Source organism: Neoarius graeffei, chromosome 25, assembly GCF_027579695.1.
Source record: "Neoarius graeffei isolate fNeoGra1 chromosome 25, fNeoGra1.pri, whole genome shotgun sequence".
NCBI classification, from domain to species: domain Eukaryota; kingdom Metazoa; phylum Chordata; class Actinopteri; order Siluriformes; family Ariidae; genus Neoarius; species Neoarius graeffei.
Genome location: NC_083593.1, coordinates 12,530,607 through 12,547,387, shown reverse-complemented (window position 1 = coordinate 12,547,387; position 16,781 = coordinate 12,530,607). Strand labels below are relative to the sequence as shown.

At 44.6% G+C, this 16,781-nt stretch overlaps 1 protein-coding gene across 5 annotated transcripts in view; it reads right to left on the bottom strand.

Moving 5' to 3' along the window:
* Window positions 1-16,781, bottom strand: part of LOC132873125 (cAMP-specific 3',5'-cyclic phosphodiesterase 4D-like) — a 372,176-nt gene that overhangs the window by 22,782 nt on the left and 332,613 nt on the right. For 4 of the 5 annotated variants that reach the window (XM_060908382.1, XM_060908384.1, XM_060908383.1 and 1 more), the window contains one exon: window positions 11,991-12,103. The exons of the other annotated variant lie outside the window; for it this stretch is intronic. In XM_060908382.1, the coding sequence (XP_060764365.1) occupies window positions 11,991-12,103 (113 nt within the window). The remainder of the gene's footprint in view (window positions 1-11,990; window positions 12,104-16,781) is intronic. 5 annotated transcript variants of the gene reach the window in all.

The window sequence follows — 16,781 nt, the reverse complement described above, 5'->3', positions numbered from 1 at the left end:
AGAGACAAGTTGAGCATCACTCTCCATCCAGCATCCAGTCACTAAAAGAGGTCATTGTTGAAGAATGGAAAAAGATTGATGTTGCAAAATGTCGCCAACTTGTTCATTCCATGCCTAGAAGACTTGGTGCCGTCATTAAAAATCATGGAGGCCATACAAAGTACTAGATGGAGTAGTTTTTGTTGTGGGGTGTACTCATTTTTGCACCACCCTAATTTGAGTAAAACTGAAAAATGTGTAATCTAAGTTATATTATTAACCTCACTTTTTCCCATTATAACTTAAACAGATGTTATATTAAATTTTGTCTTATCAACATTTTGGAAATTGTTTGCGTTCATTGAGATATTGTTTAAAATGTTACTTTTCAAAGGGGGTGCACTCATTTACACTGAGCACTGTACATATTACTTGCTTGTATGTGTGTTACTTAAGATTTCACTTGATAATGTAAATTGCACTTATGACATATCAAAGCTGAATTAACCAAACACAGTGTCCTCTCGTTCACTATTAGAGGCTAATGTAATGAAAGCAAAGCAACAAAAGCAAGTGGCACATTCATATGGAGATCCAAGACCCCACCTGGAATTCATTTAACCTGGCCGCAAATCTTTCATATGCACATCACCAATGAATTCATTTGGAAAACAAATGAAGCTACCGTATCACAAGGCCCTTTATTAAGTCCATGGCCAGCAGCTAGCTTGATTGTACCATCTTTGGCCTATTTCAAGATTCAAGATTAATTTTATTGTCTCACAAAGTGAGAAATTTGTTCTGGGCCATTCGCCCATGCTGCAGCCACAGCACAGAACATACAATACAACACAATAACATCTCACATTTCATCTCATCTCATCTCATTATCTGTAGCCGCTTTATCCTGTTCTACAGGGTCGCAGGCAAGCTGGAGCCTATCCCAGCTGACTACGGGCGAAAGGCGGGGTACACCCTGGACAAGTCGCCAGGTCATCACAGGGCTGACACATAGACACAGACAACCATTCACACTCACATTCACACCTACGGTCAATTTAGAGTCACCAGTTAACCTAACCTGCATGTCTTTGGACTGTGGGGGAAACCGGAGCACCTGGAGGAAACCCACGCGGACACGGGGAGAACATGCAAACTCCGCACAGAAAGGCCCTCGCCGGCCACGGGGCTCGAACCCGGACCTTCTTGCTGTGAGGCGACAGCGCTAACCACTACACCACCGTGCCGCCAACACAATAACAAACTAACATATTTGAATATGTGGCTGAATGCTGCATGGTAAAGCACGGCCACTGCTTGACTGAACACAGCTCTTATGTTGGCTTTTGCGTCAGTGGAGGTCCTGTATGCAAAGTAAGGGTATAATTTGCTTGAAAGGAGGAATGTACAGTGAAACCATCCAAAGGCATAAATGTTAAAGAGCAAATAAGTATTGTTGAAAGACAAAAGGGACAGACATCACTATAGGACATTTGCTGACCAGGGATTTTGGATCATTTGGATCAGGCATGCAGAAAAGCGCTATCTTCTCTACCTGAATACTAGGTTAGGAAGTGTATATGCTAGAAATAACTAAAGGATAAACTGACTTTATGATAAAACCCCAAAATGCACAGGACGCATCCCGGTGTCACATTTATCATGTTATGCTAACTACGTTTCACTACACACGGTAAGACACACGCCCATACACATCTGGCTCTTTTTATGTGAATATTGTAAACAGACTAGCAGTTGTGTATTATAATGACATGTTTTACTTCCACAAACTGAGTGGAATCAGATCAGTCAGCATTTTGCTGCCATTTCCAGAGTGATCGTTAATTAAACGCAAATCAGATGCTTTGCCAGTATCGGACCGACAACATGATTCATCTCAGAGTGAATTTTCTGAAATAAAAGCTAAATCGCTTCCACATCTACCGCCCTCCTGTCATGGATACGCTTGATCCAGTTGGTCCCGTTTCCTACGGTTTTCCTATAGTTTCCTAATTGCCTGCACCCAGTGCACTTCAGCGAAGTCACCAACTACCAGTAACACAATAGAAGAGCTACACATTGGTCCTGCTGTAGCAGTTTTGAGAGGGCATCAGGCCTCTGTGGTTTTTGGAAAAGGGGAATGTGGTGTTTTCTGGAGCAGGCTGAGGCTCTGGACTCATCTGGAGCTCAAGTGGCTTTGATTAAAGCCATCGGCGGCGTCTTTGAGAACTCCATGGCTTGGCTTTTCCTTCATTGTGGTTAAGGCTCTGAAGTGAAGCAGCGGAGTGGCAGCGACTCCTGCACCACGGCGTGTGTGTGCACAACCCGAATGCTTCTCAATACTCAGCCACAGTCCTGGAAGGAGGAGTGGTCTGCGGTCATCTCTCTCTCTCTCTTTCTCTCTCTCTCTATTTTATTCTATACTTCTCCATGCTCAGCTTTGCCTTTCTTCAGCTTTGGGTTTGTATCCAGGCACAAAGAAGCCACCAGCTTCATAATCCACAGGGTGTGGCATTTGCTGAAACGGAGGTAGAGGGTAGCCCTAACAGCAAAACAGCTCTGCTGGCGAATAATGAACTCAAAGATTTCATTATTATTATTATTATTATTATTATTTATTTATTTTTTTTTTTTTTACTAGAAGTCGAGTTGTGTTAATAATGAATAATTGCTAAAATTAAAAAAGGAAATTATATGTACGGTATGTTACAAAGATTCTTTTGTTGTCATTTTGACACGAGAGTACCAAGGCCAAGTAAAAATACGAATGTAAAAAATGAGATTTGGGGTCATGTCACAATTATTACACCTTGTTACATTTGAATATAGTGTCTATTATACAGTAAATAAATATGTAGGATAGCACTTATTTCCATTTACAGCTGTAACTCTAAATTGACCGTAGGTGTGAATGTGAGTGTGAATGGTTGTCTGTGTCAGCCCTGTGATGACCTGGCGACTTGTCCAGGGTCAGTGGCGGCTGGTAGTCTTTCAAACAGGGGAGGCTGGTCGGTTATGATATTTCCAGATTTTAAAAGAAAAAAGAAAAAACACATCAATTTTGCCCATACTCTTGCCTCTGATCTGGCTGATTGTTGGCAGCGTCACAAACTGTGAAATAACAGGTTCTTTTGGCCCATTAGCCTACTGTCCAATATACATGATGGTGGTGTTGGGGGGGTATATTTTAACATTTTATATTTTAAAATTGTAGCATGTTGTTTAAAAATGGATCATTATTGAAAGCAGCTCTTTGTCAGGAACCTCAGCAGTAACAGCAGAGTGTTCTGGAATAGGCACAAGCACTGACCTTGGGGAGCCAAACATAGAGCTGGGTGCCACACATTTCATTCAATGACACTTTCCCTATATTTTACTTATTTTGACTGAGAAATGTTTTATTGACAATTTTGATAACCCTTCACTTTTAATCCAGGTCTGTAGTGTGAAATGTTCTCGGCTGTGTTTTTGTTTAAAAATGTTTTCCAAATTGTAGCTGTGTTTAATTCATATCCAGAAAATATATATATTCTAATATAATATACTCAGCATAAACATTTTAAATAGATTCTATATTTTTGGTCCATCCATGACATATTACTAAAGTAGCCTATTTACTGTTGTTGATGTGGGTCACTTGCTGTTAGCCAATTCACTTTCTCGTACCAGGAGAGCTGAAAGGAACGAGTATTATTCCCTACCTTTTTCACCAAGTCAGTTTGAGGCATTGGTCTACCCTGCTCTTTAATTTTAATTTTTTCCTCAAAAGGAAGACTGGCAAATGGCTTCGCCAAAATTAAATCAGCAATGCTCGCCATCCGTGCGCAGCTTTCTTGCTAGCTGACTAGCCCCCTCAAGTTCAAGTTCAGTCACTCAAATAAATGAAATTTCTGGAACTAAGATAGCAAACTTGACAACACTATATTTACACTTTATTTACAATGAAAATATATACAAACTAAAAAAGCTGGTAGAAACCGTGTGTAATGAATGAAATCGAAATGTAAGCTGATCTCTTACAATACACCACAGCACTTGGGAATCCGCATGGGACTGAACTGAAATTCACCGCTGCCTGTCTATATTTGAAACGAGCTGTCAATCAAAGAAAATATCCGGCCGCTTTCACCAATCACCAGTCTCCTCGCGGAAAGCTTTGCCATGTCCCTCCCACTGTGAGGCTGGGAGTCCGTGGGCAGGCGTTTTCGCAGTATTTGTCCAATAATCGTCTTGCATTTTGAGACTGAAAAGCGCATAGCTCCCAAATGCCATTGAAGTCCACTGAGGCTGGGCTGCATCGCACTGTCACGAGGGGGAAAAACTCACGCACACATTAGGCGAACTGGGGAAAGTTATAAGGGAATGATTTCGCACTGTAGTTGGGTTGAGCACATATATTTCTATGATTCTGGATCTGAAATAGCAATGTTATAAGGTCGGCTATAACATAAGCCTAGCGCAATTCATCCTACACGATGTTCGTCATTTTTAGAGGAGGCTGAGCCTCCCTCGTTGTCTTAGAGCAATCGTCCGTGTCCAGGACGATTGCTCTAAGCATTATATTTGGAGCATTATATTTGGAGAAAGGAAAACACTGCATTCCAGCATAAAAACCTTATCCCATCTGTGAAACATGGTGGTGGTAGTATCATGGTTTGGGCATGTTTTGCTGCATCTGGGCCAGGACAGCTTGCCATCATTGATGGAACAATGAGTTCTGAATTATACCAGTGAATTCTAAAGGAAAATGTCAGGACTAAAGGAAAATGTCCATGAACTGAATCTCAAGAGAAGGTGGGTCATGCAGCAAGACAACGACCCTAAGCACACAAGTCATTCTACCAAAGAATGGTTAAAGAAGAATAAAGTTAATGTTTTGGAATGGCCAAGTCAAAGTCCTGACCTTAATCCAGTCGAAATGTTGTGGAAGGACCTGAAGCGAGCAGTTCATGTGAGGAAACCCACCAACATCCCAGAGTTGAAGCTGTTCTGTATGGAGGAATGGGCTAAAATTCCTCCAAGCCGGTGTGCAGGACTGATCAACAGTTACCGCAAACGTTTAGTTGCAGTTATTGCTGCACAAGGGGGTCACACCAGATACTGAAAGCAAAGGTTCACATACTTTTGCCACTCAAAGGTATGTAATATTGGGTCATTTTCCTCAATAAATAAATGACCAAGTATAATATTTTTGTCTCATTTGTTTAACTGGGTTCTCTTTATCTACTTTTAGGACTTGTGTGAAAATCTGATGATGTTTTAGGCCATATTTATGCAGAAATATGGACAATTCTAAAGGGTTCACAAACTTTCAAGCACCACTGTATATAGGAAATAACACTCCTTGAACTTATCACGCAATCAGACATGACCGAGGCTAAACTTCCAAATAACAAGACCAGTGCTTATTTCAAGCCGTTCTTGCAATAACACTGATTCAATCTGAAAACAGGGTTCAGATTATATTCGTCAGGCAGAGTCAGGCTCGTTTACTGTGTACTCGAAAATGCTGAAATGGTGACAGACTAAGATGTTATCACATTTCTTTCTTGGCACAGGCAGCCTACTGGAGTCCCAGCATCACTGAGAAGGGATATCCACATATGTGTCTTACTTCTGAGTCAACCATTCAGTGAATCATCACACCGAAACCACCACCTACTCTCTTATGAATCTCATTATAACTTTTTTATTGTAAATCATCCTCATTTATTACTAATCTATGTGAATATATGAGTAGGAAGAAGAGACAGTAGACCACGACCTGTCTCTCTCTCTCTCTCTCTCTCTCTCTCTCTCTCTCTCTGTCTGGCCCCCCACTCTATGAGCGGCTCGGTTTGTTGTGTTTCCATGGCAACCGCGAGCATGTAGGATCATGCTTAGGCCTCCTCAGTGACAGAACGGGTGTGTTTGTTGCCGTTTATGTGGGTGTTTTTTTGCGTGCTTGTGTGTAGGCATTCAGTTAATCAGCATGCAGTGCGCTTGGCTGATTGCAGCATTTCAGAAGCATGCTTGATGTGCTTAAGGACAGATATGAAACAGGCAGGAAAGGAGGAGGGGCCACAGAGCACCAGTCCTTTTGATTGGTCCAGAGCTACCATTCTACAGTGAGAATGAAAACGCTTCACACAACAGTGTTTAGATCCAGACACTGTTCTCAGATGTAGACTAAACCATCAGGCATCAAAACTGAAACGGCAAAAATGACAAGTACTGAACCAATGAGTGATTGAACTGAGCTGAATCAGAAATGTCTTACTTCTTTTCAAATCTCATCTCATTATCTGTAGCCGCTTTATCCTGTTCTACAGGGTCGCAGGCAAGCTGGAGCCTATCCCAGCTGACTACGGGCGAAAGGCGGGGTACACCCTGGACAAGTCGCCAGGTCATTGCAGGGCTGACACTTATGGCCCTTTTCCACTACCCTTTTTCAGCTCACTTCAGCCCGACACGGCTCGCGTTTCGACTACCTTAGAGCAGCACGACTCAGCTCGCTTCAGCCCTGCTCAGCCCCCAAAACTCGCACGGTTTTGGAGTGGGGCTGAAGCGAGCCAAACCGAGCTGAGTGAGGCTAGGGGCGTGAGCAGACACTCCCCTGTGCACTCATTGGTGAGGAGGAGTGTCCTCACACGCCCACACACGCCCCGCGAGCACTCTGGGATCTGTAAACACCGTAAACCCGGAAGAAGAATAATTACGAATTACGAGAATTTCTGAAGCCTTATGCGCCTCGCCTCATCTATACGCTCTTGCCAGTATCTGTTGGCGTTGTCGGTGACAACAAGCCACAGCACCAAGACCAGCAACACTAACGACTCCATGTCCTCCATGTTTATTGTTTACTCTCCGGGTTGTGAGACTACCGCTTAAAAGGTCACTGATGTCACTGTTTGCGCCGCCTAACGACATCACCTGACGTCCACCCACTTTCGCTAACTCCACCCAATGTGTCCACCCACTTCCAGCCAGCACGGTTCAGCGCGGTTGTAGTCGAAATGCAACCCCAACAGCCCCACTCAGCTCGACTCAGCCCAACTCAGCACGGCACGGCTCAGCCCAACTCAGCCGCGTTAGTAGTGGAAAAGCGGCAATAGACACAGACAACCATTCACACTCACATTCACACCTACGGTCAATTTAGAGTCACCAGTTAACCTAACCTGCATGTCTTTGGACTGTGGGGGAAACCGGAGCACCCGGAGGAAACCCACGCGGACACGGGGAGAACATGCAAACTCCGCACAGAAAGGCCCTCGCCGGCAACGGGGCTCGAACCCGGACCTTCTTGCTGTGAGGCGACAGTGCTAACCACTACACCACCGTGCCGCCTTCTTTTCAAATAACACTGTTTTTTTCAGAGAAACGTCATGGATGATGTGCTGATTAATTATGGGAATTACGATGTGTCGAAAGTCAATATACTCCTTCACCACCTTCTTCTGTTCAGTATTGAGCAATGTAGAGTCCACTAGTGTTGGGACCGTTCTCAAGACTACTATTTGAAGGTCTCATCTCGGAATCGACTGTGGTTTTACTTGGTCTTGTCTCGGTCTCAGACATAGAGGACCCTGGCTTTTTTTCCAAGACCGGTCAAGACCACAACTGTGAGGATTTTACTAAATTGCCTGTGCATTGTCTGATTTATTTGTTAACATTTGTACTGTGATTGGATGTAAAATTTCCTGCTTCAAATGCGACCAACAACGTGCCTCATTGATAATTTGAAATTTTTCTTCCTGTTAACGGCCATCACCCCTCCCCACCCCCCTTCAAACACACTGGTCTGGTCCTGGTCTTGACTCGGTCTCACCCTGCCTTGGTCTTGGTCTTGACTTGATCTCAACCTCTCAAAATATTGGTCTTGTCTTGGTCGGTCTCGATACACTTTGGTCTTGGTCATGACTTGGTCTCGGTTTAGGTGGTCTTGACTACAACACTGGAGCCCACTGACCTAAGTTTTATCACTTGACTTTACAGCAGTGCTGTTGTAGAATCAACTTTACAATACACAGTATCCTAGGTTCCTGTTCTATACAAGCAAATTATTATTTAGGTATACACTTTGTGTGTGTGTGTGTATATATATGTCTGCAAATGTAGGAGTGTAAATAAGAAACTGAAGTACTGGGACAAGGACTAAAAGAACCTTTTTACCATGTTTATAAAGATAATTGCCAACAGAACATTAGTTGTGTAATAACACAGCTGATCATGAAAAAGATCTCTGAACAAAGCATATGTATCATCTGACATATCTAAATTAGCAAGGGAATGTGTGTTATATTCAAAGCGCAGCAAAAACAGGATATGATGCTTACAGTTATTGCTAACCATCTCCTTGGCTGCACCATACATACTCAGTGAATAAGTCTTCCACAATGTAAACAACTTGACGCCTGTGGCATACTGTAATACTACAGGATGTTAATAACCGTACAACACACAACATTCCACACAATGCGGATGGACCATGAAAAAGGGATGGTGTCGACACAGTGTAATGGCATTTATTTGATAAGAAGCATACATTTGCTCGCAAATAGGAAGTGTAAACTAGGGGAACAAGGAAGTGGAAATTAGGGGAACTAGAAATTGGAAATGGGCGGCACGGTGGTGTAGTGGTTAGTGCTGTCGCCTCACAGCAAGAAGGTCCGGGTTCGAGCCCCGTGGACGGCGAGGGCCTTTCTGTGCGGAGTTTGCATGTTGTCCGCGTGGGTTTCCTCCGGGTGCTCCGGTTTCCCCCACAGTCCAAAGACATGCAGGTTAGGTTAACTGGTGACTCTAAGTTGACCAGTGGCGATCCTAGAGTGATTTACTCCCCAGGCGAAACCCCCTGCTGGCCCCCCCCGCCCGTCTTGTTTTTTTTTTTGGGGGGGGGGGAACCTTTTTTTTTTTGGAACCGTTTTTTTTTTTCACGCCCGTGCTCGTGCCGCCCCGCGTTGGGCTCTGTATTACCCAACAGAATGTTAACAGCTTTACATGGTCGTTTAAACATTTCTCGTCGTGTGTTGTACGTCGTGGACACGGCCCGTTATAAATTTGCTGTTACCAGAATGGCAATGATCAAGTCGTAATGTATTACTTAAGACTCTGTGTAATGTCATAGTAGTGTAGTACTATGGTAGTAAAGTCTTTTTGATGACTAGTACAACGTTCCGCTGGCGGGATTGTGCATATTATGGGGATACGACAAGCGCAGACACTGATGACGTCACCTGCGCAACTTTGGTATTGGGCTTCCCCATCCAAAATGTTCACCCCCGCCCCCCGTCTTGGTTTTTTTTTCGGGGGGTTTTTTTGGGGGACCTTTTTTTTTTTCGCGCCCACGTTCGTGCCGACCCCCCCACGATGCCGCCCCAGGCGGCTGCCCGGTCGGACCGCCCCCAGGACCGCCCCTGAAATTGACCATAGGTGTGAATGTGAGTGTGAATGGTTGTCTGTGTCTATGTGTCGGCCCTGCGATGACCTGGCGACTTGTCCAGGGTGAACCCCGCCTTTCGCCCGTAGTCAGCTGGGATAGGCTCCAGCTTGCCTGCGACCCTGTAGAACAGGATAAAGCGGCTACAGATAATGAGATGAGATGAGAAATTGGAAATTAGGGGAAATAGGAGGTTTAAATGAGCAGAACTAGGAAGTGGAAATTATTGGAACTAGGAAGTGTAAAATTGGGGAACTAGGAAGATTTTTTTGTGGCGGGGAATAGGAAGTGGAAAGTAAGGAAACTAGGAAGTGTAAACTAGGGCAATTAGGATATGAAAAGTAGGGAAAACTGGGAAATGTAATCTAACGGAACTAGGAATTAGTAGAGGAACTAGCAAGTGGAATGTACGACAACTAGGTAGTGGAAATTAGGATAACTAAGAAGTATAAACTCGGGATAACAGGAAATTTAAATAAGTGGAACTAGGAATGGAAACTATTGGAAGTAGGAAGTGGAAATTAGGGGAAATAGGAAGTTTAAATGAGCGGAACTAGGAAGTGGAAATTATTGGAACTAGGAAGTGGAAAATTGGGGAGCTAGGAAGATTTATTTTGTGGCAGGGAATAGGAAGTGGAAAGTAGGGAAACTAGGAAGTGTAAACTAGGGCAATTAGGATGTGAAAAGTAGGGAAAACTGGGAAGTGTAATCTAACGGAACTAGGAATTAGAAAGTAGAGGAACGAGCAAGTGGAATGTACAACAACTAGGTAGTGGAAATTAGGATTACTAAGAAGTATAAACTAGGGATAACAGAAAATTTAAATAAGTGGAACTAGGAATGGAAACTATTGGAAGTAGGAAATGTAAATTAGGGGAACTAGGAAGTGGAAAGTAGGGAAAATAAATAGGCAGTATAAATTAGGGAAACTGGGCTATGGGAATTAGAGGAATTAGTGTAAATTAGGGGAACTAGGGGGTGGAAAGTAGGGTAAATAGGAACTGGAAAGGAAGGGAACTAGGAAGTGGAAAGAAGTTTAAATTAGGGGAACTTGGAAGCATAAATGTGCATGTGAGTGAGTGTGTGTGAGAGAGAGAGAGAGAGAGAGAGAGAGAGAGCACCAGAGGCTCTAAGAGGCCATGAGTTCCTGGGATCGAATGTCTTGTGTGCGTATACCTACCAAAACAATGAACATGCTCACATGTATCACATGCTACACTTCCCAGGTAAGAAACTGTCTTCAGGAGAATAAACCAGTTTATCGATTCCTAGAATGCTCTTGCTTTCCTTCTGTTCAGCAATACAAGGTAACTGTATTAAAAGGAACGTCAGATAATCAGCTTTGAGTAAACCTGGTTTACATTTTGGATTGGTATGGCTGCTCTGCTCCAACACTTTTATAGCTCAGCAATAAATCAACAATATGAGACATGGCAAAAATATCACAAGCTGCACCCTGAATATTTTCTACAGTTAAATATTCTAGGCTCATTTACGCCAAAGCCACAGAAAACATTCTAATCAAGCATCTGAATCTGAACCCAATCCATACTGTGGTCAGAAAGTGGATTATGGTACACGACCTTCAGCATAATATATGAGAATTCCTCTCTCTCTTCACCTTTCTCTTTCTCTTCTTCCCCCTCCAACCACCCCCCGTGCGCCCTAGTAACCACAATAAACAAAACATCACATTCATATTATATAATACCTATCTACTATTACAGCACTGAGCACAATGCAAGACTCAACACCGGCTCCAGTGTAACCACAGTCAAAGCAGAAAAGCCGCATCAACAGTCGGCGCACAGTAAACATCCACACACTCCGCTGCAATTTGACTTCCACAGAAGCCACCATCAGAGATATAATGCAAATGGCAAACGAGAGCGCAAGAATTGTCCGTGTGTACAGCAGCACACACATATACGTGCAGACGTCCACATGTTGATGAGCCAGTCAGCCATACTCACATAGCATCACAATCATCTTGTCTTGTTTTGATCTGAGATGCCGGCGCATTTACAGAGCGCTACCGAATGAGAGTGTCATGCCAGCTGATGAGGAGGATGACCCCTGGAGCAGTGTGATGGTGAATCCTAACCATGCCTGACACGCGTCTTGTGCATATTATGTGGTTTTGATGTTTGCTGGACAGCGTATCCCTTGGGTGGCCATCTTGGCTCTGGCTGATAAGCTAAAGCTACATTACCTGCTCTGCTCTGCCCTGACCAACAGTGCAAACACACAGGAAGATGGCATAGGTGCCATTCATTAATCAATTTATAAATTGCTGGTTCTCGAAAAAGTATATATTTCACATTTTTATTTCCAACTGCCATCATGAGAAATAAGAAAGCCGTGAGACCCTCGGATAAGTGTCGCACTATTTTATGCAATTTGATTGATTTGGATTGTCTGTTATGATTCAGCATGGCACTGGAGTCTCAGTATTTGTGTTGCACATGTATGGGATGGCAATAAGAACTGATGTGACTTGACCCTTTAGGGGTATGTGGGTCATTTTAGGAAGACCTTTAAAAAAGTGAATGATATGTACCATGAAGCAGTGGAAGCTGGAAGGCTGACTCACCTTGTTGGAGGCCATCTCGCTGACAGAGTGGCGGGTCTGCAACGTCTCCAGCTGGTCCAGGCACCAGTCAAGCTCCTCCAGTGTCTCGGTGGCCAGCTTCTGGTAGGCCTCCTCTGGGGGGAGACAGGAGGGAAGGGGGTGGTCAGTTTTGAGGCGTTTGACGGGGCTAGCCAAGGCCTCGTACCCGGTCATGCCGCGCTGTCCAGATTTCACACGTGGGTGACTCTTCATGCTGCAATGAAAAAAGAACTCTCCTACAAGTAAGAGGAGGGCTGAAGGATCAGATCTAAGTTCCTGGGCCTGGGAACCCCTTCCATTTAGTCCAGAGGAGTGCAGAAAAGCCCAGATGAATGAGAGTAAAGGAGTTACACTGGTGAGAGTCCAGCAGTGCAGGGATCCTGGCCTACAGAGCAAAGGAACACCATGCTCTAACTATGCAAAACCACACAGCACACATGCACAAAATCCTGAGCCAGATGCGTCACCGACTAACACAACAAATCTGCATCCCAACACATGACTAGCGCCAGTCTCCAGTAGTGGTCCATCAGGTGAGGGGGGGGTGATCTGGAGGAGAGTGAGAAATTCAGGAGGACAGCTCTTGCCTTTCAAGCCATGCACTTCTTTCTAAAACAAAAGAATCTTTTTTTTAAAAAAAGGGAGTCGAACAGAAAGCAGAGCCCACTTGTCTCGCACCTCCTCTCCAGCTCCCTTGCCCAAAGACAAGATCCCCCCCATATGAAGCTGTAGGAGCACAGTGATGAGCTTCCCTTCTCTGTTAGGGACTCAGCTCAACAAGCTCATATCCAATCTGATTGAAGAAAAAAAAATAAAGAAAAAAGAGAATAAAAGGAAACAGTGAGCTAGTAAGAGCTGAGCAGCACCTCAGTGTGACAGCATGACTTAAAAGGCTTTGCTCTACGCAAAACACAATCGGTTTCCTGTGAGAGCCTAAGCCTAAAGAGCTGGAGAGCACGACACAGGAAGAAAAAGAAAAGCTGGGCTGGAGCTTTGGATTGGACTCGACTAATGCTGTAATCCGAGAAGCTGTCAGCAGGAAAGGAGCCTTCTCTCTGTTAGAAAGCTGCAGTACAAATGCAAACATCACCAAAGCACGAGATACATGGTGCACTGGACATGGACGTTCTACAAGGGATTTACTCTGTGTATGAACAATAAAGCAAAAAAAACACAACCTTCTTTGGGAGCGTAGACGCTGTCATAGGAGTCTAAGATTGTATTAAAATACCTATGAATCAACCAGTATCTAATATGAGACCTGACACCATTACCTCAGCGTAAAAAGAATTTGGTAATGAGGGGCTGGACTCACCAAGTATGAGACAGGGAAATGTATAATGAGCCCCATGTTAAGGGTGTATCTATGTTATGTGTCACCTTCACCCCTATTCTCAGTCTGTCCCCCCTTTCTGAAGGCTGTGCAATCGCTCAGGAGAGTCTGCAAGCACAGGGGACCACTGTCCTTGCTGACAGCATCTCCTCTGACGTCAATGGCATTCTTCTCATGTTTAGTGCAACACTCTGAGGCTGCTTCGGCTCAGCTCTAAACTCTGAACTGGATTCTCCAGGATTAGCTTGGAGAGAAGAAACATGGTTTTCTGGCATTGCTGCCTTGGAATACATTTAAAAGATTCCTTCCGAGTCAGGGCTGTTGATCCAATTTGGCACGAGTGTTTCATGCGTGTCATTATGCCACAACGTTTGGTACAAAAAATGTATTTGGTCCATCAAATGTATTGCTTATTTAAAAATACACTTTAACTGGAAATATTTTATTCAGCTATCATTATCTATTGGTGCAGTGTTGCTGCGTCACAGATCCAGAGTTCCCAGTTTGAGTCAGAGCTTGAGCGACTGTAACTGGTTTCTGGAGTCTTTGAATCTGTGCGTGTGTGTTTCATCTCATCTCTAGCCGCTTTATCCTGTTCTACAGGGTCGCAGGCAAGCTGGAACCTATCCCAGCTGACTACAGGCGAAAGGCGGGGTACACCCTGGACAAGTCGCCAGGTCATCACAGGGCTGACACATAGACACAGACAACCATTCACACTCACATTCACACCTACGGTCAATTTAGAGTCACCGGTTAACCTAACCTGCATGTCTTTGGACTGTGGGGGAAACCGGAGCACCCGGAGGAAACCCACGCGGACACGGGGAGAACATGCAAACTCCGCACAGAAAGGCCCTCGCCGGCCACGGGGCTCGAACCCGGACCTTCTTGCTGTGAGGCGACAGCGCTAACCACTACACCACCGTGCCGCCCTGCGTGTGTGTTTGTGCATGGAGGAAAAAAAAAAAGAAAGCACAACTTTATTCATCACACACTTGTGAAATTCCTCTCTGCAATTAACCCATCTGAAGCAGTGAAAACACACATGCGCAATGAGCACACACACACACAGCAGTGGGCAGCCATGCTAACAGCACCCGGGGAGCAGTTGGGAGTTCGGTGCCTCGATCAAGGGCACCTCAGCCCAAGGCCGTCCCATATTAACCTAACCGCATGTCTTTGGACTGTGGGGGAAACCGGAGCACCCGGAGGAAACCCACGCCGACACGGGGAGAACACGTAAACTCCGCACAGAAGGGCCCCCGCCGGCCGCTGGGCTCGAACCCAGAATCTTCTTGCTGTGAAGCGACCTTGCTAACCACTTACACCATGGTGCCCTACAGTGGACCGGTGTCCCGATTTGCCACAATTTCTAACGCTTATTTATCGACGTGGAACATCTGCGAAACAAGTTAGTGCCTGTTATTACTTATTTTACAAGTCATTCCTTCATAAGTCTCTCTTTTGTGCTCTTTAAGTTAATAAGACAAAACAATGCAGCTTTAAGCAAAGACTTTCCGAAGACTTTCCTCAGTTACAGCTTTAGTCCTGATTGTTACAAAGACTCCTTCCGAAAATGCTAAATAAAAGCCCCGTCCCATTTTTATAAATACGTTTATGTGAATGTCAGCCATACAAGTCTGTTGTTAGAGCTGCTGTTACAGAAAATTAATTAACACCTTCTGTTCTGACCAATCAGATTCGAGAATTCAACAGCTCTGAAGATGAAACACCTTGCGCCTTGTTTTCCGACTTCCTGTATAATCGTGCGATCTTTCTCACAGCGAGACGTGTAAAAGCCGGTAGTGATGCCAGATACATCACTGAATAAGAGCCGTAGTGCTGTGTTCATGAAACCGTGCACCACAGTCGGTCTTAAAGTCATAAGGTGGGATGGCAAGATTCACGGTGTGAAATTCCATGACTCAGGAAACACATGGAATCTGTGCCCATTGTGGCAGCCGGATGGCACGTCCTCACACCCTCCCACAGCACGCCACCACAATCCGTGGCACACACACACACACACACACACACACACAGAGGCCACTTCCAAGAAAGCAGTGGGGAAGAAGCGGCGTCGTGGAAACTGGCTTCTCCATGTCCCTGGAGGACGCTGATGAGGATGAGTGACGTCAGAGTTCAGATGACATCATTCTCTATAGTCTAATCCGGCTGTATCTCTCTCTCTCTCTCTCTCTCTCTCTCTCTCTCTCTATGTCTCAGCCATTGCCTCATCTCCTCTAGTTCTTATTCCATTCACCTTCCCAGTGCTGCGTTGCCAAGGATGGGGCGAAACCTTGCTATTTTTAGCAGGTACTATTTAAAGCACAGCTCATAATATAACAGATCAATCAGTATCGGCAGGTGCCGCTGAGTACACCCGAGTGCTGATTGAGCAAGGGTGTGAGAACAGCGCCATTATACCTCACTAAATACAGACTCCAATCTAGTATAAAAGGCTCGAAACAGCCTCGGGCCTAATAAATGCATGCTTTTACATGCTGCATTCGGCAATTCCCAGTTCAGTGATAAATAAAATAGTGAAGTCAAGTTTATTTGTATAGCGCTTTTAACAGTAAACATTGTCGCAAAGCAGCTTTACAGAATTTGAACGACTTAAAACACGAGCTAATTTTATCCCTAACCTATGCCCAATGAGCACGCCTGTGGCGACGGTGGCAAGGAAAAACTCCCTCAGACGACATGAAGAAGAGACGTTGAAAATAGCACTGATCATTTAAAAAAGAAGCAGAAAGCAAAGAGTGCTTTGATTGACAGGCTCATCGTGTGAGGCATGGCAAAGAGCTAACACGCTTTCATTCAGTAACAAGCCATCTCTTGCTGAGGAGGGACGTAAGAAAACAAAGTGTGTATATATACAGTACACACACATCAGGATTTTTGTATTTTTTTTTATATCATCACACAACCGACTGCTTTACACCAAATAATAACATAAATGCACATTTTCAAGTGAAAAATTACATTACTTTATATTAACCACAGGGCGGGCACGGTGGTGTAGTGGTTAGCGCTGTCGCCTCACAGCAAGAAGGTCCGGATTCGAGCCCTGTGGCCGACGAGGGCCTTTCTGTGCAGAGTTTGCATGTTCTCCCCGTGTCCACATGGGTTTCCTCCGGGTGCTCCGGTTTCCCCCACAGTCCAAAGACATGCAGGTTAGGTTAACTGGTGACTCTAAATTGACCGTAGGTGTGAATGGTTGTCTGTGTCTATGTGTCAGCCCTGTGATGACCTGGCGACTTGTCCAGGGTGTACCCCGCCTTTCGCCCGTAGTCAGCTGGGATAGGCTCCAGCTTGCCTGCAACCCTGTAGAACAGGATAAAGTGGCTAGAGATAATGAGATTTGAAAAGAAGTAAGACATTTCTGATTCAGCTCAGTTCAATCACTCATTGGTTCAGTACTTGTCATTTTT